The following is a 24842-nucleotide window of genomic DNA, read 5'->3' on the forward strand; positions in this document are numbered from 1 at the left end:
TGAAAGATACATTTTTCTCACCCTCCAGATGCACCGGCATCAACACTTGGGAATCGATGATGAATGTCAAAACCTAATAGACGCCAAACAGCTTCAGAAGCATAGATATAACGTCCATCCAAAAAGTTTTTTATTTCGTCTCGTATCTTAGGCTTTGTACATGAGGTGCTTGTTTTACCGAAGTGTGCTTCTTCCTTGGAAGCATTGTAGCTGTGTCATGGCCTTTGAGACAGTATTTAGAAAGATACTTTAAAGAATGTGAGCTATTGTAAACTTCTAAATTTATGTGACAGTGAAACCTGATTAACAAATCTCTGTTTTAAGGTACGACAAATTGGTCATCCAATTTGACACTTTTCTTCTCTACCTGAAGCTCTATTCGGCGTCTACGATATACTTGGAAATCATAATAGTCAAATAAAGTATTGGCATTATATCTGAAATATTTTCATAAGATTAGTTAAGGAAGATAAAATTATAATATATTAAAAATTCCAAATTACATATAAAATATATCATGTCAAAACCTAGTCTATTTTCAAATAAATGCCAGCATATTTTATTGGAAAAATACGTGAAATAAAGAATTTACTTTTTGGGAAAATGACGACCGCACTGCCCCTTCAACATACATGGTGAATATGAGTAGTCTTTTCCGCAAGGTCCATGAATCATAAAATTCCGAACAACATGATAACCAATCGGATCATTCTTAGGATCAGGTATTTATTCAGATATTAACTTATCAATTTGTTCCGTGTTCTGTGGGTGGTCTCGTGAATGTAACCATATCAATATATGGCAATGAGGAAGACCACGCTTTTGAAATTCAATAACATGCATGACTGCGAAAAGAATATTGAAGGATAAGATGAATAAGAGATGTAATTGTAGTGTACTCTAAATTTGAAATGGACAAAATTATTTAAAAAGATAGATAATTACCTCCTATGCATTTACCAAAATAATGTTTATTCTTAATAAGGTCTAACAATTAATCAAGCTTTAGCTTAAAAACTCCAGCTATTACATCCGGTTTGTCTGCAACATCTACTCCGGGAAAATGTTCCATCATACTCCTAATCTCTTGTCATTGTATATTGCATTTCATTTTAAAAAATAGGGATGAATGTCCAATAGTCTGACAAATTGCCAAAAAATCTTTAAAATATTGATACATGTATCTCTGAGAGCCGGTATGCATTGCTGGAAGAATGATATTTTTTTTAATTACATGGGCCTGTATCGCCTTTTGCAACTGAATCATGAATGGATCTGTACAAATCTGACCTTATAACACTTTGATGATTTCTTATCTAGTCCAGCATATACTGCTCAACTGCAGCAAAAGCATCAACTACAAACTGATGCCATAACCTTCCACCGAGGTGAAGATTCATTCATGTTCACGATGTTGAACGGGCAATATAGTTACTTTGATTATTAAAAATGATCGTTACATGTAAAAATTAGCAATTTAAACTATGATAATATCATCAATAATCATAGAACACTCTATTATGAAGTTTTTCATCTAGAATAATTTTGAGTTTTTGAGCGAAATACCTTCATCAGGATGTATCATCAATTTGTAAGCATAGTATTCCCGCATTGTGACAGTTGTTTTATGATGTGTCTCATCCGTATGCTGATCATTATCTGTCTCAACATCTTTACATTGTTGTTTCTTGTTGTGTAGAGGGATCTTTAAATGGAATCTGTCATCTCCATATGGGAAAATCAAAGGATACTGAAGCTGCATAAAGTGCTTGCAAGTCTCAAAAACCCTTTTCAAATACCTTTCTTTTGTTTGAACTACAATGTCTCTGAATGGACATGTATTATCACTATCACCAACCAATAAAGCAGCCACCTCGTTTGATGGTCCAACCCGATTAGGTCTACCAGAGGCAGATTTATAAGAAACCAATAGCAAGTTAAAGTCATCTATTTCGGGAAAATTGAAGCGGTCACGTGCATATCTAAATCCTTGAGCTAATTGATTATGTTCATCCAGCATGTACAGCAATCCTTGAACAATCTCTGGATCTAAAACATCTGATCTAGAAACAACGTTCATTCGATTTACAACTTCATTTTAAGTATCATAGACATAAAGTTGACAAAATTTAGGTGGCTGGCCATCCTTAGGTTTGAGACTACCAATTAGGTGATAATTTTGACCATTTATCTTGAAACAGTATGGACCTCCTCCATTATTGATCTTCCGGTCTATTTTCCCTCTGAGAGATATGAATTGAAAAAGTGAATTGTACGGTCTGATGTTTTGTTTGAAATGAGACGATTTCTCACCACCACTAAGCAATGAAGCGAGGAATGGAGGAGGTTTTTTTCGGGTGGAAGCCTAACTTAATCATCTTTGCAGCATAGTGTAAATGTTGGAGTGCTGTTCCTCGAAGATTTATTGTTTCTTTCTTCGTTCCACATTATAGCATTACATTTCCGGCATATTTTGGATGGTGGACCAAGGTCCATGTATCCACTCCATAAATCTGTCATATTCCACATATAAAATATAGATAAGTTTGATTGTACTTCCTATGGTAATTAAAATTAAAAAAATCATTGTTAGATTTATTCATTTATATGAATCTGAGAAACAATGCAAGCGGACATTTGTCTTGTTTAAATATTAACCTTGACTGCACCATTTTTTATTTGTAATGACAGTCATTATGAAAAATGATTTATATTGTTCTATCCTTATATTTAAAGGTTATAAACACAAACATGTAAATGTTTATTAGCAATCCCTCAGCTGATATCACCTAAAACCCCTGAACTAATTTTATAGTGTACCTTCTCATATTAGTTAAATTTGTCGAATCTCTTTAAAGATATAATAAAGCTGTAAGAATAATTGTTGTTCACACCTGGAACTAGTACATCGCTTTCTTCATCTTCCAAATATTCTCCACGATGAACATAAGCTGTGACACGCCAAAATTGTGAGAATTGAGTTATTAGTAGACAAATTAAATATGTAAAAAAATGTGTAACATAAACAGCTAAGTACATACAATGTTCATCTGCATCGTCATCATCGTCTGTATAAAGTATATACAGTTAAAATTAATTATAGGGATAAACATATAAATAAAATATAGAAATTTCAATGTAGAGAAAACGCACCCTGCACAAATTGCTCGTATTCTGGCATTTCCTCAAGTGGTTCTTCACCTTCCTCATTGAATACAGTTAACAAATTTTTAACACCAGAGGTACCCGGCTTATCCATGTTGGGGTGTACACGTGTATGACCCTGAATATTTGTTGAAATATTTAACAGGGAAACATTTGGAACCATTATTTTTGGTATGAAATGATGTATATTAAAGAAAAATCAGTGAAGAATATAAAAGAAGGAATTTTAAGTACATTTTGATGCTGACTACCAAGCTGGAGAAAAAGTTATAACCATACATCATCATACAAATTTGATAAACGATAAAATGTAAAATATTGCAATGGTTAAAAAATTAAGTGCATATTCGGTACCTGGCCTTTGAACACCAATTTGCTCCGGTTCTGGAACAATAACATTAATAGTTCATTGGGATTCCAATTTTTTAGCCATAAATTCAATTATCCGAGAATCAATTATAGTTTTACTGCTTCCATAGTTGTACTTTGGTAAGGTTTGCAAACCTCTGTCTGCAAAGTAAGAAAAAAAATGATGACTATGCAATGGAATAGGATATGGAAAAAAATTATCATTTCACAAGTTTTAACTATAGTTGAGTATTATTAATAAATTCTAAATAATATTGTAGTCACCTTTATTAAATGTATCAAACTTGATTTGTTGCTCAACCTCTGTGTTCCGATTGCTGCGCGGCGTGATCCGTTCAGGAGGGAGTTGAAACCTCACATTACTTTTAGTAGAAGATGTAGTTTTGCTGATAATCCGTGATAATGGACTTTGCACTGCAACATACATGTAAAGACCATAGGAGTTGTTCTGTGTCATTGCATATTTGGTAATGAATAAGTTCTTAAAAAAGTAAGAAATATTATTACAAAATATATAACATGAGGAACTCTGTTGATGGGTCACCACACTCTCTTGACTCCTAGTAGTGTGTATAAAACTTAGGGTTGATGAATTTTGAAGCTGGCCTGTCAATGGGGTAGTATTGCTATATTCTATTAGGACAATGGACAATTCATACAATTATTATTAATGAAGTAAATGATATTTTACATATGATATTTTGTTTTGTTAAAAAGTCATTGGGACAAAATACTATAAATTAATAATTTCTTGCCTGATGAATTTTGCTGATGGGTAAACACACTCTGTTGGCTAACACCATGTTGTATGAATGCACTATGTGATGGAGTTTGATTAGGATCAATATATTCATTAACCAATTTAGTCTGAGTTGAATTTCAATTATTGTTACCGCTTGCAGGCATATGACTCTATCTCTTATTTAAGCCTAATGAAATTAAAAGGTTTTTTACTTTATCTAATCAACAGGGAAACATGTCATCCTAAAAAATTGGGATAAAACAAACCACTGCGTGTTTAATATGGAGATAATGGTCCGAGAGATTGTCACTTAACCCCTACATAGAAATGTTAAAAAAATATTTATGATAGTACAGTAAAATTACAATTTCTTGAAGAGTAATATGGGATGTGAAAGGACTGGTTACCTTTGTTTAATGTATCCTTCTTGTTGGGTTGCTCTGTTTAAATGTTACACATTATGGGTGGTGTAATTTGTGAAGCAGGGAGTTGAAATAAAAGTTTTTTATTTTTGGGTTCTGGATCGTGATAAAAGTATCAGATAACGTGTAAAGTTAAACAATATACTTAAAATATTATTTCAAAATATGATAGCAGAGGAAAATTTCAGTTTATATAATTAAATTCTAATGAGTCTGCATATTACAGTTAATGGTAGTTTACAACACAATCACAATTAGGAAAACATACCAAATTTAGGCGAACAGACGATATTAGGATTTATGTTTTCATTTAACCCTGCAAGCGAAGCGAATTTCGCAGCTTTGGTATCACTGTCAGGTGTATGACTATGTCTTTTCTGGATACCTAATGGAATACACAATTGTCTTTATAGTTAGCACAACAATTAAGCGCGTATAAGCCACACAAAAATTACAAACCTTTGTGTGTTGATGATGGCGACAATGGTCCGACAGGAAGTTGCTTAACCCCTACAAGAAATTGTTAAAAGAGACAATTATGATAATACAATAGAAATCCAATTGCTTTCAAAGTAAAATAGGATGGTAAATGACAGGTTACCCTTGTTTAATGTATCAATCTTTTTTTGTTGCTCACTAACAATGTTATGCATGGTGAGTGGTGTAATTTGCGAAATATGGAGTTGAAAGCTTACTTTTTTATTCTTTAATTCCGGATCATGAAACAACCCAGGAAGAATTGTGTTAATTACTAAATTAAGGAGACTCTATGTGTGTTAAAAGTGATAAATTTTAGTGCTCTAATGTAATCATCTTTCAAAATTGATATATGGACTTTTAGAGAAAGTAATCACTCACCCTAAACAATGTTTACATAAATGGGAAAGAACCAGTTGTACAAAATTACAATGACAGTGAACACAGCTAATAAATCTGCTTAAAAAAGGATTCAGACATTAATAAATCCTAACATAAAATTCTTTGTTGATCAATACCATTTCAAATAAAGGACAAAAAATGCAGACCTTCCAAAAAAACAAATTAAAAATTAATACGTAAATCATTTAAGTTAAGTAAACATACAAATAATGATTAGCAATTTGTCCTATAAGTTTTCACATAAAACTTATAGGTTGCCGCAACAGGCAACCTATAAGTTTCTGAACTTTATACACGTGAACAGAAGCAAAAGGAGCAGAATAAGTTTGTAGAAAAATAACTTTATATTGTACGAAGGTTTAATCCAATATTAAAACCAATTTATGTAAATTTCTCAAGGATTAGCAAAGACCCAAATAAAAGCAAGGTTGAGGTTTCTAGATCTAATGGTCGCAATAAGGACTCATAGACAAACCCGGTCCCCTGAATTAGTATAAACCTTCAGCCTCGGGCTTAAATAGTAGACCATTAATGTAAGTGAATTTGGTATGTACATGTTTATTTATTTGGCATTACCCTGGTTTTTGGATACTACATGAGAGAGAAATAGAGCCTAGTTTCATCTCTGCATACATGGGCACCCTAACAAACAAATGATACAGTTGAATCCACAATTAAATATTTATAAAGGGTTATGAGAGGTTTGCGTACCAAGAAATAAAAACATCACTGATCCTTTCGATAACTAAAATTCATCATCAGTAATGCAGCAAAATTATGGGCTAGTGCAAACTAAAACCCAATATTTAGCCACATCAATAAGGTCAATAACTGACTTTTAATTTACATACAGACTACACTCATGACCTTGATTCATGGTGGCTGAATGAGCCCTCCAATTACATAGTATAAAATGTTGTAAATTTGTTAGATGTATATAGCTTCGCAAAAGAATTTACTTGGATGTTGTTTGTTCAAATCCTGAATGCATTAATTCCCCGTCGTTTTTTATATTCTATAACCAATTGAATAAAAGAAATTTATAGTTTGCCACTGTCCACAACCCTCTCTCTATATATTGGTAAAAAAATTTAGCCACAATACTGGGCACCAAAACCTGAGGCTCTTGGATCTTAACTTTGTTGTTTTCAACAATTTTAAAACATACAAAAGCGGGATACGCATATCCAAGGACCATCCAACAAATAAGACTTGATTATGGACTAATTAAACATAAACGAATATAACGAAAAGAATCGAGTGAATATAACGAATATAAAAATTTCTCAAGGGTTAGCAAAGACCCAAATAAAAAAAAGCTTAAGGTTTCTAGACCTAACAGTCACAAGTATCTAATACATCTCGATAATTTAACATTTTAAAGAGATGACCTCTGGTCCCTGCTTTTATCAAAGCAATGAGCTGCATCAAATAGACCTTCCTGGTAAAAATGATTCACGATAATCTGATAGAGTATGTGAATGTCAAAGTCATCATTTCTTTACACCTTGGATATTTCAGGATTTAAAGCGTCATCAATGCATTTTGGGTAATGTTAAAGTTTTTACACTCAGCTCATTTAATGATGCTTCTAACTGATTCTGCGGGCTTGATTATTCCGTTTTTTTTATGTGCAGCAAGCAAGTATAGACTTCTGATCAACAGGGGTATTGGAATTCTTTGAAGATAACAGCTCAACAGAAATATGATTCATCAATTAACTTACTTCTTTCACACATGAGTTGGGGAAAATTAGAGACATTAAAACTATAAATTCAAACAGCCATGGTACATGTTCTCATCAATTAATGTTCACGATCGGTGTTCATTATAATCCGCAAGGTAGGAAGCGAGAACATAAGCTGACTTTTTATGGTTACAAGATGTTTGTCAACTTTTGGTGTATAAGGGGTTGTCACTACATTATACAAAATATATCACAGTCGTCAGAACAAAGTTTCAAATAATTCAGAAATTCTGTGCTGATCACTATAGTTTTAAAATTTGAAAATTACAGTACCTGATTGTTTTTCAACAGTGCTCGCTCGTTGTTGTAATTGAGCGTTTAATCGATTTCGATGTTCAAGAGGATGACATGTAGCCGATACACAAAAACTCCCACACATCAATGATTGTTTTATTAATATTGGCTTATAATCTATATGCAGAGTATTTAATAATATTGTCAGGTAGTAATATGCAAAATTAACAATTTCAAATGTAGACATATGTGAAAAGAATTTTGAGGCAAAATGTTATTCCGATTGTACTTGTTTGTAAAAAATTGTAATTAGCATACTCCAAATTTAAATATATAGATCGCAAGTTCTTTTCTTGATATTATAATACAGAAATTTAATCTACCATTACGTGTGTTCACTTATGGTATATAATGTAACTAAATAATACTGTACATAGCACAATGATAGATATATAGGAATATATCGTTGAACTATAACGTCTAACTAACTTATAATCCAAAATGATGTCAAAATATAAGATGCTATAAGACTTCATAATTTGAAAATCACAGTACCTGATTGTTTTTCAACAGTGCTCGCTCGTTGCTGTAATGGATCGTTTAATCGATCCTGATGTGCAAGAGGATGGCATGTAGCTGATACACAAAAAAATCCACACATTAATGACTATTTTAATAATATTGGCTTATAAGAACCCATCATCTTGTAAGAACCCATCAGCACGTATGATGTATAAGAAAAATATAGAATATAGAGATTATATTTGTCAGTTGTTAAGATGTAGCATTCCATGTAATTGAACTAACACAAAAAACACATATACCAAAGCCAGTTGAATCCATATCTCTGTCAGCTACTTTGTCGTCCATTCTAGATTATTGTGTTAAGTACTCTGTTCCAATCACAGAGTGAAATAAATTACTTGCATATCAAATACCTAGAGTGCGCACTTTCAACGAAATTCAGTATGATACATACTATAGATTTTATGTATGACGTCGTGTGCAAAAAATTTTGCGATGAAGAATTATGTTGTACAAAGAAGAATCGGCAGAATCGGCACGCTCTACAATCAAGAAATCTGAAACACATGCGATGATAATCGTGATCAACAAGATTGATGCTACATTCCTTTTTTGTTTTGCAGAATAAGTTGTGATTGCTGTCATCTTTCTTGTCATGGTAGTTACCATGTTGAATTCATTCAAATATGTGTGATAATAACTTGGGTTATCCGGAACCCATGGATAGTGGATATGGAGTATCCGGTAATTATAGTATTTTCTAGTATTGTCTGTACTGAGACATTGAAATCGGATAAACCTATGGGTTGCAACTGGGTCGGATTATTAATATGGATCATGTATTGAATTTTTTATGATAAAAAAGGGTAAAGAAATGATATAGCAGATGAAAATAAGGAAGGGTAAATAAAGTAATTTGTAAATCTTAGTGCTAGTAAACATTAAGAATATATTGATTTGTATTTATTGTGTGTTTATTATCTAGAAAAACCCATATTGAAATATCAAGTTTTAGTTTCGTCATTGACTAACAGAGAATAGCCTTTTTTTTATCGTAGGTAACCCGCAACCGCTACCATTCGAGTGCGCAATGGGTAAACCTTACGGGCTCACGCAATAGCCTGCAAATCACGTGAACTAAGTTAAACCGCATTTAAGCGACAGGCTCTGACTCAGGAGGCATAATCATAAATTCTCCTTCCATGAGATTCGAACCTGTAACCAGTAGGATAGTTATCCACTTTTTAACCAACTGAGCCAACACTTGCGGGCGATAATAGCCCTTTTTTACAAAACTACAAGTATTATCTGTAATAACAATTTATTTTTTGAGCTTTTTTTGAAAAAAGAATAAATTTATTTTCGGCTTTAAAATTTTTTTTGGTTGCATAAGAAACAACATACATCAAATTTCCAATTTAGAAAGAAAAATACTAGGTTTCCCAAATTTTTTATCCAAAATTTTTTCTAAATGCTATGTTTCATATAATAAATAACAACTTTCTTAAACATAATATAGAATCCACGTGCATTAATATGCGTGCATAAATTAAAAATGTTATGTATTTGTCACGTTATTTGGTAAAAAATTTGGAAAGAATTTTGGGAAACATAATTAGAAATGCATATTTCCACGAGGAGAACATATAATTTCCAAAAATGCATCGCTCATCCTTGACCTGACAAATTATTAGTGTAATGTATTTTCATGTACATACATAAAATTGACCCGTTTAGAGTTCATGCACTTTAATATCGGTATACTTTTATTTCGTATCATGTTGAATATTAATATAAATTAAATTAAATAATTAAATGTAGAAAAAACAAATTTCTTGGTGAAAAGTTTACAAAATATATGAAATAAACATTTTAAGACCAAGTTTATAAACAATATTACATAATCAAGTGTTATTTAAATAAATATGCACGGATTTATTATAAATATTAAATTAATATTTAAACAATATTTATTTATATTCACATATTTCGTGTCATATTGTGTTGTGTAGTAAAAAGACAAATGTAAATAATTCCTGTGTCCCGTTGAGATATATACGTTGGTTTGTGCACGGAGGTTAAAAAAACGTGCAATGTTGTAAGAAAAATAGTAAGAAAAGTGGGTAAAATGACAAGACCAATTAATATTTAATATATGAAGTTAGTGTATTAATTTTTATATTATAAATTTTTTATTATTTTTGGTAAGTTTTGAAATATATAAAATCATCCAAAAAGAAAAATGTATAGAAATGAATGGAAAAAAAAGGAGTAATCAATTTTCATGTGTGACCCAAATTGCAGGGTCCAGCAGATCGAGATCAAAAGAATAATTTCCAGATTTATCAACAATCATATACATCTATGAAATATTCCATTAAGAAATAAAATCCAAAGAAAAGAGTTAAACAATAAATAAAGCCCCTTAAATGTAACTTACACTCCCTCCTCACTTTGAGTTCCGCTGCTACTTTACTTTTCCTCTCTGAGCCCGCGTTGACCACCACGCGCCTCCATGAGGACATCCTCCCTACTCGCCTACTGGCCGGCGGGTGGTGGGCTAGGAATAGCAGCAATGACGTACATCGGCATTGACTACCTCCGGAACATATCACCGACGTGGCACGCGCGTCTACAGCCAGTGCTGTGGGCCCTACTCGCTCTAATCGCAATCATAAGAATACCGTACTATAAACACTGGTCAGTGGAGATGAGGTCAGCAGTGGTGTTCATAGCATCGATGATATTCATGGTTCTTGCACTTCTAGTTGAGATGATCACTGTTCGCTCTGTCACTGCTGTTCTTGGCCTTGATTGGCATCGGTACGCGCTCTATCGACAACACCGAGAATATTTGTTTTTTTTTTATTATTAGTGTTATTGTATTTTTTAGTATAAGTAGTTTATAGATTAATATTTTTTATGCGTTGGATTTGATTTGGTGTTCAATTTAGCATCTTAATTTGATTGATTTGTGTCATTATTATGTGTTCATTTATTATTATATTAAAATGGAAACTCTACTAGTATGTTTAACTTTTGAGGATATGGATCAAATCTATGTTTTTTCAATAGGATTGGTGATATCTTTGTTTTTATTGCTTTGTTCGAGTTCGCATTAGAACAGTTGTTGAAATAAAGGGGGGGGGGTGTTCTCGGTTGATTTAGTAGAGATTGTGCGCGAAAATTTAATATGGAATTTAACTTTAAATTGTACCTGGAATGAGTTTTGGAATGCATGCGATGGTGAAAACGATTTACTTGGATTTACAAGGTAGAACATAAGAGAGATTCAGAAGTATTATTAGGTTTTCCACTATGATGGAAGTTCTTGGTCTCCCTCATATTACCTTTGTGCTTCTATTGTTCTAGCTTTTAACCTATAAGTCCATGAATTAAGTTCCTAGCTCTCCTAAAACCGTAAGGTGTAAGGAGGAGGGTTAATTGGATCATTTTTTTTAATTAATACCATTCATTGGATCATATATTATATTTAGTAGATATTTATGTCAGAAACCATTGAAATGTGGATCTCAAAGTGGATATAAATTCATCTATCAGCAGTATTGCTCACTGTATTATGTGTGTTGATTCTTCTTTATGAACTGTTTCTTCTGGGTTTAGTCTTCTACTAGTCCTTTTTTAGCTAAATTGATCATTCTTCTCTTTATCAAAAGAGTTTCACATGTAGTTTACCACCATATCGATCTACCGTTAAACATTCTAATCTAATCTGGTTTTCAAATGACCATGCAAATTTATTTCACCTCTTAGCTCATGGTTATCTCTAAATAAAAGAACGTAATGTAATGAACAAAAGCAATATCCAGTGTAGGAGAGTAATTTTTAGAGTCCACGTACCTTTAAATGATATAATCTAAGATGAGTACTTCGAAGTGAAGCAACAGAGCTAAATGACTTTTAAGACTAGGATACAAGAACATGCGGTACATTAAAACAGATTCTCAGAACAGATAACTTAGACCTTAGAACTTAAAACCTACCGACGTGGATGGTACAGTGAAGACGTACAAACCTGATATTGGCTGATGTGAACATCGTTTTCTTCAAACAAATTATATTATACTTTATGCGTCGAGGGACTCTTGGATCAATCCAGAGACTTAAATTGCCGTTTGTTGATATCTAATGGTGGCTTGTGTTTCTGTTCTATTTCAACCTGTATCTTCTGTTGTTGTAACACAAAATAAAATATCAAGTGCTAATTGCACCCAACAATCATGCCGAAATTGCATAATTTTAGCCACAACACCGCACAAATATTGTTTATGCCGTACTCTGTTTAACACAAATGGATGTGACATGGGCCCATACATGTGACTAGAGTTTGCTGTTAGACTATGGTGTACTTGTTCAACTTTCTTTCTTCCTCTTCCAAGATATACTACAAATATACATAAACAGAAAGGAAATTAATTGGTGTATCTGGATTTGTGTTAGTATCTAAGCTTTGCAGAAATTATATATCAAGCTAATCGATATCTAATAAAAAACTGTGTCCAACAGGGACACACCACCTCTTCCAGATACTGGCCAGTGGTTGCTGCTTGCATTGAATGAGAAACTTCCTGCAACAATTGTTCAAATATTGCGAGCTCGTATTATTGGATTGCACCATTACCTGATGCTCTTTGTGATGCTTGCTTTTTCTGTGCTATTTGAGTCGATAAAAGCTCCTGGTCTTGGTATAGGTGCAAGGTACATGTTTACCATGGGTATTGGGCGCCTTCTTCGAGCCATTAGTTTTGGGTTTACAATTCTACCTTCACCAAGACCTTGGTGTGCGGCATCTCGTTTCCATGTCCCTGCACATGCTAACCGTTGGGCACAAAAATATTATGTTCCTTATGCTTCTGATATCAGTGCAATAAGGAAGCTAATTAATCAGGATATTGCATATGGTATGACCTCTCCCGTGTATACATTTATGTCCCTGATATATTTGTTCGTCATGCAACTCCAAATGTAATATCTTTTATAACACATCTAATTGCATGGAAGGGAGTGTGTATAATATGTTTAACAATCAGTTAAAATATATAGTTGTCTGCATTTTTGTATGCAAGAGAAAGAAACTAAAGTTTCTACTTCCTTTCTGTTCAAGTTGATCCTGGGGAATTTAAGGAAGAATATCGTCCAAATTGGGGCTTCATGAGCTTTCTATCTGATTTCCTGCGACCTTACCCTTATGAAGGAGCATGGTATAACTTGCTAAAGAAAGGTGGAGGAGGTTGCAACGATCTCCTTTATAGTGGCCACATGCTTGTTGCAGTTCTCACAGCTATGGCATGGACGGTATGTACATAATAAATCTTCTTGCATGATCAGATTCAACTGAAGACTTTAAATGTATTATCCAAAATTGCAAGAGTTACTGTACAGAAGGTAGAAAATGCTCATTAAGACGTCATAGTAATCATTGAGACTTTAATTTTGCAAATTCTGTTGGATACTAGATTTTAATTTCAGATTATGGATTTGGTGCAAATGACATGTTTGAGACTATCAAAGAAATTGGATTTGGTTTTCTTCAGAACATTCTAATATAAGCCTAAGTTTGAGAATTTAAAATGACTACTATACATGTCATTTGAAATGAATTCCATGTTTCCATACACGTCCACTATGCATATTGCATAGTAAATAAAAATTTGAATTAACAGCTGAAGTAAGGCTGCCTTAAGATTGGACAGCTTATTCCCAAAAAGGTTTTTGATGAATAGACCAAACATTTTCTTCTGTGTTTTTCTCTTATAATCTTATATAGCATGCAACAACAAATAGAAAAAGACCAATATTGGTAGAAAGCTGTTCGATTTTCCAAATGCAGCAGTGCTATTTGTTCACCTTTCCTGTTTGATTATTTCCCAGGAAGCTTACGGAGGCTATAGCTCAGCTTTTATATGGATGCTTGTACTACACAGCGCACAAAGAGAAGTAAGAGAACGACACCATTACAGTGTAGATTGTATTGTAGCTATGTATGTTGGCATTCTCCTATGGAGGATGACTGGTTTTCTCTGGTCAATCAAGGATGCATCCAGGGGCAGAAGGTTAGATAAACTTGAGATGATTCGGGGTAGATTGACTCAAGCTGCGAAAGATGGTGATGTAGATGAAGTGAGGGCTCTCCTTGAAGGGGTTGAAATGAGCAGCGAAGAGAGCCAGAATAAGGGCAGAGGAATGCAATTGTTTGCTGTTGGTACCATATTTACTTCCCTTACCATTGTGCTTCTGGCTTTTACATTGTTAAGTGATGGATGATTTGAACGCCTACAATTCTTCCAATGTACTACTGTTGTCCGTCAGTTGCTTCGAGTTCTACAAGTCCTCAACTAAATTGTTGTCATCAGTTGCTGCTAATCCTCCACTATCATTTTCTTCTTCCTGCAAAGTTTCCTCCATACTTTTTTGTAATAAGTTAAATTATTATTAGTTTACTGTACGGGTACTTGGACGATTGAGTTATATGAGCTAGTATTACATAAGAATATACAAATTATCTTGTTGTATTTGTGGATGGGGCAAATGAAATTAGAAAAATGAGGGAGATTAGGGATGTAGGTAAGACATGCTGAAGAATTATATCCGCATAAATTATGTATGCTGTTGAATATTGCTAATCTTAAACCTCTTTTTGTTATACTGGTTGACTGTAGTACATAGAGGTGACGTACAAATTGTGCAATGGCCAAAGCACAAGTCAAGAAATCTTGACCTCATTTTATGCTTAGTGTTTCATCAGTGTAGTCTTGTCATCTTGTGTGGAGTCGGCAAACTTGTTCTGGCGTTCTACTTGGGGATTCTAGGAATAGAAGAACAAAATTTTTGACAAATCTGTTTGCAAGTAAATTAGAAAACATACAGTACTGAACCCAGTTGTTCTAACAACAGTTCTACATGTTTTAGTCTTTTTGTTTCTGGGAAATGTTTATTACATGTAATATCTTTTTGTTTTAAGTTTGGTTGAAATGTTGTTCTTGACAGGAAGTTTAGTTGAAATGTTAAGTTACAAATCAGAGCTGAAAGCTTATTCAATTTGTTTGAACATTGAATTAGAAAATTCAAAATTGTGTATTGTCACCTTCAGGAAAAATTAGATTGAAATCGGAATTGATATAAACTGAACCGTATAATATTGAGCCGAAATAAAAAAAATAAAAAACCGAGTCAAAATAAAAAAAGGAAAACAAAACCGATTGTTCGGTCTGATTATAAGTTAGAAGTTAAAATTGAACATAATCGATTCAAGCTGATTATCAAAAATAAATAAATGAATTATATAAAAAGATTTAAAAGTAAAAGTAAATATTAGTTTAAAAAAAGAAGAAAGAAGTAAATATATATGAAGATTAGTAGTAAAAATAAGAAATAGGGGCTGGGGAATTGGTGCCCGTTTGGGAAATCTTAAAATAAATAGCTTATTACTTAAAATGAATAAGTGACTTATAAGTAATAAGTAGATAAATACTTATAAGCTATGTAAGTGTTTGGATAATTTTATTTATAAGTTAAATTTTTTTTTATTTAAATGAACTAAAATAAATAACTTTTAAATATAATTATCTTAATTTGTGAATTTTATATTAGATTAACATTTACAAATATATTTTTTAAAACTAAAATTAATAAAAAAATGAAAAATCATAATAAGTTGAGAAAAAGTACGTCGTTGCTAATAAGTTATAAATTCAGCTTATAAGTTGGATCGACAAACAGTCGTCGATGAGCTGTTACGGGCTTATAAGTCATAAGTTATAAGTTGACTTATAAGTTGTAGACAAACAGGCCCTTGGTGTGGGGGATGCGAACAATCTGTAATTGTTTGTTTGTTTGTTGTGAATGGCAATCGAGATCTCCGCCAGGCTGGTTTTGTAATCTACGATACTCCACACTCACGGTACATCCAAAGCTCTACAAATACATACATACATACATACATATCCCCCCTCTCTCTCTCTCTTTGCCGATAACTACACAAATTGGGGGTACAATAATGATTTCAACTTGATAATAAATATAATAATTTAATTTAATTTTAATTACATTGTTGATTTGTTAGCATATATATATAAACACAAATGAGGATCTGTTAATTAGGTTGTGTAATCAATCAGGCAGGGGGCTATGAAATTGAAAATGCAGGCTACAAGTTTGGCAGTGAAAGGCGGAGGCTTTGACATTGGAAATCGTGGAGTTATAAACAGCAGAACCTCCTCTGTTGTTTTGGTTTCTAGACCGTGTCTTCTTAGATTGCGATTTACTTCTGTTTCTATGAGCAACTCCTCCACTCACACTTTGTTTCCAACTTCTGCCAAGTCTAGATTACTTAAACCTCATGCTTCAGGTTTCTTATTCCCTATTCTCTTTTCTCATTTCAAATTGTATTACACTCACCTACTGAGTGCTACATATGTTTTCTTAGGTACAATCATTATCTCTGTGCTGTGTACATTCATACGTTCATGCAATTACTTTTTGCCTATTTAGTTTTCTATGGATGTATAGCTACTTCTATTTCAACTCTACTTGGACTCTCATACTTGATGTTAATGATTTTTCCCACTTCTTAAACTTTATGATTTATCCCAACCTTCAAACTCAATGGGGTCATCTTTGGATTTAAGGATAGTCATACAAATGATTTGCAGTTGTTTAACCTAACTGTTTGTTAGCAGTTACAAGATGCATATTTTTATATGATTTTCAGTTTTTGGCTTCGCTGGTCCAGATTGCTTTCTTCTAGCGGAAACTAGTCACAGAGAGCACCTTTTAAACATGAAATACTGTATTTATCTCTGGATACATCAATCATTGCAACCATTATGATCCTCTAGCAAATTTTAAGCAATTATACCAATTTCAGTAGTAAGTTGAGACCGATGCATGCCTTTTATTTGCATCATAAATCAAATGGAAAAATAACATTTTCTTGTTTCCCAGCAAATGGTACTTCTGCATATCCATTCATTTACTAATTTCATGTCAAATTTGGAATTATAGAAGGAGACTTGGAGGATGTTGCTCCTACAAAAGTCCAAGAGAAATCCTCTAGTTCAGTGCTGCCTTATGTGGGAGTTGCCTGTTTGGGAGCCATTTTGTTTGGATATCATTTAGGGTAATATCCCGATTGCTTACACTCTTTTGCATCTGTCTTGACTTGACTCTCTACCTTATCTGAATGAAACTGGTCATTGATAGTTACATGCTTGGAATCCAATAATTTATGTTACCTTCTCATTATCTTCTTTTTTTCCAATTTCATAGTGTAAACAAGTAAGTTTCCCTAAGAAAGTTCTGTATTCGCTTCAGGGTGGTTAATGGCGCACTTGAGTACCTTTCTAAGGATCTTGGAATTGCTGAAGATGCTGTTTTACAAGGTAAGGGTTTATTGGTTTGTAATGAGCCCTTTGTTTTCCACTCTCTACCATTACAACACCATGTGTAAGTTTACAATACCTCTTCTGAGACCAAAATTAGTCTTTACATATATATAAGAGTTCCCTTATTAAGTTTTGAACCTGCGAAACCACAACCACTCCCGTATGAGATATAGTGGACAAGATTCCTTAACTAATATTGTAATGAATGAGTAGGATGGATTGTCAGCACACTTCTTGCTGGTGCCACTGTTGGCTCATTTACTGGAGGAGCATTGGCTGACAAATTTGGCAGAACAAAGACATTTCAATTGGATGCTATCCCACTTGCAGTTGGAGCATTTCTGTGGTATATTTCCTTTCTTGTATAGAACTTTTATTTCTTTTATACTTATTGTAGATCACTTGTCTTAGACGGTCCCAACTTTTCAGTGCCACAGCTCAGAGTGTTCAGACAATGATAGTAGGCCGCTTACTTGCTGGAATTGGTATTGGCATCTCATCTGCCATTGTGCCACTTTACATATCTGAGGTAATAACTTTTAATGGCATTTTCTATCTTACCTATAATATTTTAAATCTTTAACCTTTCAATATTTGGTCAGATCTCACCAACTGAGATACGTGGCACACTTGGATCAGTCAACCAGCTATTTATCTGTGTTGGAATTCTTGCAGCATTGGTCGCTGGTTTACCATTAGCATCAAACCCTCTGTGGTATTTTCTGTTGCACATATTAATAAATTTAAACGGACAAAGAAATCTTTCCCTGGCTGAGGGGATATGTTGAAATATTACATTATATGTCACTGATTTGAAACTGCTGCATCAAACACTCTTTTGACATTTCCTTTTTCTTGTGGACATAATGATTTTTGGGTCAGGTGGAGGACTATGTTTGGTATAGCAGCCATCCCCTCTGTTTTATTGGCGGTAGGAATGGCTGTTTCTCCAGAAAGTCCACGGTGGCTTTATCAGGTTTCATTTACAAAATTTCGGTCATGTATGGTTTTCTGATACAAACATATTCTATGATAAGCTGCTATGCTGCCTTTATCATGCTTATTGAACATCAGCTGATTAAAATATTGACCACGTTCCTTTTTCCTTCTAGCAAGGAAAGATCTCTGAGGCCGAACTATCTATAAAAAGATTATTTGGAAAAGAAAAAGTTAGGGAGGTTATGGATGATTTAGATGCATCTAGTCGAGGTACTACGGAACCAGAAGCTGGCTGGTTCGATCTGTTCAGTAAGCGGTACTGGAAAGGTAAAAAGATCAGAACCGAAGCTTCACATAATAGAGCTTGGTGGGAACTGAAAATAATGGAATCAGACCCTATTGTTGCTTATTGGCATCATATGCTATAAACTGTATCAAGGCATATGCACCCCAGCATGTCATAGATATAAAGAATTCTCTGCCTTCCCAATACAGCCCCCCTAATTATCGCGTAACCCTACCTCATCCTTCCAAATTAAGTAGTCCCTCATCCCACAATAGGTGTCCTAATTTTTTTCATTCATTTCTAGGCTTAAAAAAAGCTTTATATATATACATATACATATATATATATATATATATATATTATTTTTTCGTATATTTGTTTTGCATAAATATCTAACTACCTATTTCTAATACAAATCAAACATCACAATTTTTTTTATAATTATGCTTTTCATGTTCCTTGAACTGCGTGAAAGAAACTTGGAAAGAATTAGGACACTTAACATTGAGATGGAGGGAGTAGATTAGAAGGCACTAGGGAGAGAACTTGTTCTAAAGTGAAATTTAGCAATGTAGCATAGTAGAAAAAAGTAGTAGGCGACTTTCAGTGATGTTTAGTTGCTCATTCTAGTTGAATAGCATCTGCTATTAGGGTAAGAAGAAAATGTTCTGACCAAATTTTTTTATGCAGTTGTCAATGTTGGTGCTGCTCTCTTCCTGTTTCAACAGTTGGCCGGCATCAATGCTGTCGTATATTACTCTACCTCTGTGTTTCGCAGTGCTGGAATAGTCTCTGATGTTGCAGCCAGTGCTCTGGTTGGCGCATCAAATGTGTTCGGTCAGTTTCTGCAAGTTTTTTTGATAATAATTTTGAAGAGGTAGTGATTAGTGAGATTTATATGCAATGATGGTGCAGGCACGACTGTGGCATCTTCTCTGATGGACAAGCAAGGAAGAAAAAGTCTACTTCTTATAAGCTTCTCGGGAATGGTATTGTTTTATATCGAGTATCGAGTTTACATAGTTGTAGCAGATGAACTTGAATTCGTCCGTGATAGGTCAAGAAAATACTGCCAGGATAAGTCTTTATAAGCCAAAAAAAGTGACATGATTTTTGCTTTTTAATCTGGTTTCCCAGGAGAATGCCAATATCTGACAATACATACATGTCCTATTTTTGGTATCTGCTCTCTCTATGTTTCTTAATTAGTATCACACACAACTGTATTATTGTATTGAAACTTCAATGTTAGTATAGACAACTGATAATCAGTAAGGGGAAGTTAAATTGATTTAACTAGCATGGCCCTCCACTGTTCTCTCTGGGGATAGGTCCCAGAATATTTTTTCTTCTGTGTCATGATCAAATTAGGCTTCATTTGCAACTATCTGGAAAATGACTTTAGTTACTTCATTAATGTCTTGTGTTTGGTTTTAGACAGTACACATGCATTGCGAATGAAGCAGATAAAACATTTGTAATAATAAATATAACTTGTAAGGTTGAAAGTGTACCCCTTTCCAAGCCTTTTAAAGCACAATGTTGGCGCTGGCCCCATTTTTATATAAGAGTTAATTGCATTTTGTAACCCCTACCTTTCATTGAATAACAAAACTATATACTTACTTTCAAAAATACAGTTTGCAACCCCCAACTTTAGATATCAAATACAATATGCATCCCTTTAACCATTTTGTTAAAAATATTTATATTGTGGAGGGTAAAATTGAAATTCAGCAAAATATTTAAATAATAATTTTGATTTTTTTTAATTAAACTAAAATTTAGAATTTCAAATTATAAAAATAATATTAATGTGAATTATTTTATTACTCAGTATAATTTTTAAATTTTCAAAATATAGATATATTTAGAAACTTTATGATTATATATATAAACATATATTTTGGTTAATAAATATATTTTAAGTATTTAGCATTATGATTAATTTAGAGTATTACTAATAGAAAATAGCTTTAATTTTTTTCATGTAAAAAATGCATTAAAATAAATATTTTAATTAATTTGAAATTTTAGTTATTAATATTAACATCTCAATTTCAATTTTATGACCACAAGGGATGTATATTGTAGTTGATATTGAAAGTTAAGGGTTGCAAACTGTATTTTACAAAGTAGGTATACTGTTTTGATTTTAAATGAAAGGTGGGGGTTGCAAAGTGCAATTAACTCATTATATAATCTTTTTTCTCATGTGTTGGTCATGAAAGTATTTTCCCCAAGGGCAGTATATTTCTATTGATGAACATTTCCCTCCAGTCTTGCATTCCACTTGTGTTTTACACTTGTAGTGGAACTTAAAATATGTAATACATATTGGTATTCACTTTTTAATTTTTATATTCGAAGGCTGCTTCAATGTTGCTGCTTTCAATCTCCTTCTCTTGGAATGTTCTCGCACCATATTCCGGCACACTAGCTGTTGTTGGGACTGTTCTGTAAGTTGTGCAACTCTCTTATACTTTCTGCTAGACTTTCTTTGCTATAACAGCTAATCTGTACTATTCTTTATCTGTTTTAGATATGTGTTGTCCTTCTCTCTTGGTGCTGGTCCTGTCCCTGCCTTGTTACTTCCAGAGATATTTGCCTCCCGAATCAGAGCAAAAGCAGTTGCCTTGTCATTAGGCATGCACTGGGTAATGTTGCTGCTTTCATTGTGAATGTAATTAATCTAGTAGATACACATGCATGGACATATGATACACATCCAAGGCATGTAAAGCACCTCATAGGCACTTCAACTTGAGGCACGATTGGTAGATGTGGTCCTGCTTTATATATTTTTCACACTGAAGCCATGTGATTGTCGTTCTCATGCATCAATAAGGTCTCCTAATAAATATTTCTATCTTCCAACATTTAAACAGGTATCAAACTTTGTTATAGGCCTCTATTTTTTGAGTGTTGTTACGAAGTTTGGGATCAGCAAAGTGTACCTAGGATTTGCATCCGTCTGTCTACTTGCTGCCCTGTATATATCTGGTAATGTTGTAGAGACTAAAGGAAGATCACTGGAGGAGATTGAACGTGAACTCAACCCAGCAGTATGAGGACATCAAGTACAATGCCAAAGACAGATAGTGTTTGTAGATTTCTGGTTTCGAGTTTTGTTCCGAGGGTGCTAGTCTATGTTGAGTATGTTTAAATTGTAATTAGGAAATGCTTCTTCCTTGGAATAAGTTAAACTGAAATCTGGATATTATTGTGCAGCATTTCTGAAACTTTTAAAAAAGCCAACAGTGAGGAAGACTTCAACGAATGGCACCAACCTACCATGTAAAGTACTGAAGTATAATTAGTATCCAAGTAAAAGTTGTAGTTTATGTTTTATGTACCATACCCGTTTTAGAATCGTGACTTTAGTTCTATGCCATGCAAATTTTTTTGAGGATGTTGATTTTGGAAGGGAAGATAGAGGTAAAAGTATTGTCTTTGAAGAAGATAGTCATGATCCTATTTATGACTCTGCCGAGAGCAATGATCAGATTATGATACCTATCATTGTTCAAAGCCCCTCGGTTCAAGACAACAGCGAAATTCCCCATGAAGAACCAATTGAGCAAACTCAACAACCTCATGAATCACAAGAAATGCCACTAAGGAGATCCACCAGAGAGCGAAAGAGCGTAATTTCAGATGATTATATTGTTTTTCTACAAGAACATGAAGATGGAATTGGCATTGAGGAAGATGATCCTTTAAATCTTCAACAAGCCATGCATAGTCCTAACTCTCAAAAGTGGATTGATGTCATGAATGAAGAGATGCAATTTATGAAAGATAATGATGTTTGGAATCTTGTTGAGTTGCCTAAAGGCTCAAAACCTATTGGTTGCAAATGGGTATTTAAAACCAAAAGGGATTCAAGTGGTAACATCGAAAGATATAAGGCTCATCTAGTCGGTAAAGGATTCACTCAAAAGAAAGGCATCGACTACAATGAGACTTTCTCTCCGGTTTCCACGAAAGACTCATTTAGAATTTTTATGGAACTTGTGGCTCATTATGATTTAGAGCTACATCAGATGGATGTAAAAATGACATTTCTCAATGGAAACATTGGTGAGACAATTTATATGGTGCAACCAGAAAACTTTATCATTGGAGATCCAAAGATTGTGGTTTGCAAATTAAAGAAGTCTATCTATGGTCTCAGGCAGGCTTCTCGTGAATGGTATCACAAATTTCATCATGTAATCACATCATATGGTTTCGAAGTGAACTTGGTGGAATATTGTGTATATCACAAGTTCAGTGGGAGCAAATATAGCTTTCTTCTCTTATACGTTGATGACATCTTACTTGCTACTAATGATATAGGCTTATTGCACGATACCAAGAAATTTCTTACTAGTCAATTTGAGATGAAGGACCTTGGTAACGCCTCTTTTGTATTAGGAATTCAGATACATCGAGATCGCTCTCGAGGTATTCTCGGATTGTCACAAAAGAGCTATATCGAAAAGATCCTAGAATGGAATGGCATGAAAGATTGTGCACCAATGGATACAACCATGTCTAAGGGAGACAAATTTAATCTCAAACAGTGTCCCAAGAATGAACTTGAGATAAGGGAAATGCAAAGGATACCATATGCATCGACAGTGGGAAGCCTAATGTATGATCAAGTTTGTACTCGTTCTGATATAGCATTCATTGTTGGAATGTTGGGAAGATATTTGAGTAATCCGGGAATGGAGCAATGGAAAGCACTGAAACGAGTCTTACGGTATTTGAAGAAAACAAAAGACTATATGCTCACATACAGGAAATCAGATTATCTAGAAATCATTGGATATTCAGATTTTGACTTTGGAGGATGCAAAGATGAAAGAAAATCTACTTCGGGCTATGTTTATCTACTGGCTGGTGGAGCGATTTCATGGAGGTCTACCAAACAGACGCTCATAGCTTCATCCACCATGGCTGCAGAATATATAGCATGTTTTGTGGCATCCAATCAAGCTTTATGGCTACAAAACCACTGGTTTGTGTATCCTTGATGGTGTTGAAAGACCATTAAAGATATTTTGTGATAATAAATCAGCGGTGGAGTATTCAAACAACAATAGGAGCACTACATATGTAAAATATATAGATATTAAGTTCCTAGTTGTTAAAGAAAAGATTCAGAGTGGACAGATTTCGATAGAACACATTGACACTAACTCCATGATTGCGGATCCGCTCACTAAGGCATTAACACCTAAGGTTTTTTACGAGCATACTGCTCATATGGGTGTTACCTTATGTGATACTTTGGTTTAGTGGGAGTTTTTATTTTGGTGTTTTATGTAATAAACATTGAGTTGTTTATGTTCTGCAGAATACAGTTGATGGAATTTTATTAAATGTCACTCTACTTTTGTTCAATTTTCTTATTGTAATTTAACATTGAGTTGAGAAAATTGGAATCAATCTCGTTAGAGATTAACTAAGGACTAGTTAGAAATAGACATTATATAGATCACATTATATGTAATTTCCATGCCACTTACCCATGCATTGATTGTGGTGACCATGGAAGGTTTAGTCACGTAAAATTCGTGACGAATGCCGCCATAATCTCATACATATATAGTAGACGGACCGAATTATTTTGGTAAAACCTAAGGACGATAAATAGCATAAATTTGCGCACCAAAGTTTTGTATAATTGATTCTGGATTCATATGAAGTCCAAGTGGGAGATTGTTATTATTATTTTTAATAATAATTATTATTTTATGGGCTACATATAAATATATCAATTATATTTCCTATTTATTATATTGGGTTAAATTATGTGATCAAATAAGAAACCCAATTAGATTTTAATTTATTGTATGGACCTAATAAGTGGATACCTAATACCAGACCCAATTAAATTATAATGGGAGATTTAATTAGGTGGTATATAAAAGGGTTATAATCCCCAATATATCAAGTACACGTAACGGCTTATCTTCTACCCATCAGAGAGAGCTATTGAGAAACCCTAAGGAGTACTTGGTTGAGGAAGACAATAATTAAGAAAATAATACAGATTCAGATACCACAACAATTATCATCTTACAGATTCAGGTACGTTTCCGTCTTCGGTTTATCTCGATAATTTGATATGATGATT

General features: G+C 33.6%; 2 protein-coding genes across 3 annotated transcripts; both read left to right on the top strand.

Moving 5' to 3' along the window:
* Window positions 1-10469: 10469 nt before the first annotated feature.
* On the top strand, window positions 10470-14749 carry LOC141712927 (protein PHLOEM UNLOADING MODULATOR). The gene is made up of 4 exons (XM_074516059.1): window positions 10470-10906; window positions 12611-13005; window positions 13209-13399; window positions 13976-14749. The coding sequence occupies exons 1-4, from the start codon at window positions 10599-10601 to the stop codon at window positions 14366-14368; spliced, it is 1287 nt and encodes a 428-aa protein (XP_074372160.1). The 5' UTR covers window positions 10470-10598; the 3' UTR covers window positions 14369-14749.
* A 1101-nt stretch (window positions 14750-15850) lies between these two features.
* LOC141712928 (plastidic glucose transporter 4-like) lies at window positions 15851-22070 on the top strand. 2 transcript variants are annotated; one of them, XM_074516060.1, is made up of 14 exons: window positions 15851-16004; window positions 16222-16451; window positions 17108-17222; window positions 17417-17484; window positions 17701-17833; window positions 17917-18016; window positions 18090-18202; window positions 18370-18463; window positions 18600-18753; window positions 19403-19549; window positions 19628-19701; window positions 21083-21171; window positions 21255-21369; window positions 21601-22070. In XM_074516060.1, exons 2-14 carry the CDS (start codon window positions 16232-16234, stop codon window positions 21781-21783), a joined length of 1605 nt encoding a protein of 534 aa, XP_074372161.1. In that variant the 5' UTR covers window positions 15851-16004; window positions 16222-16231; the 3' UTR covers window positions 21784-22070. The 2 variants fall into 2 exon arrangements, with proteins under 2 accessions (XP_074372161.1, XP_074372162.1); XM_074516061.1 differs by having other exon boundaries at window positions 15948-16092.
* Window positions 22071-24842: the final 2772 nt, after the last annotated feature.

This window comes from Apium graveolens, chromosome 3 (genome assembly GCF_009905375.1).
Source record: "Apium graveolens cultivar Ventura chromosome 3, ASM990537v1, whole genome shotgun sequence".
Lineage (NCBI taxonomy): Eukaryota > Viridiplantae > Streptophyta > Magnoliopsida > Apiales > Apiaceae > Apium > Apium graveolens.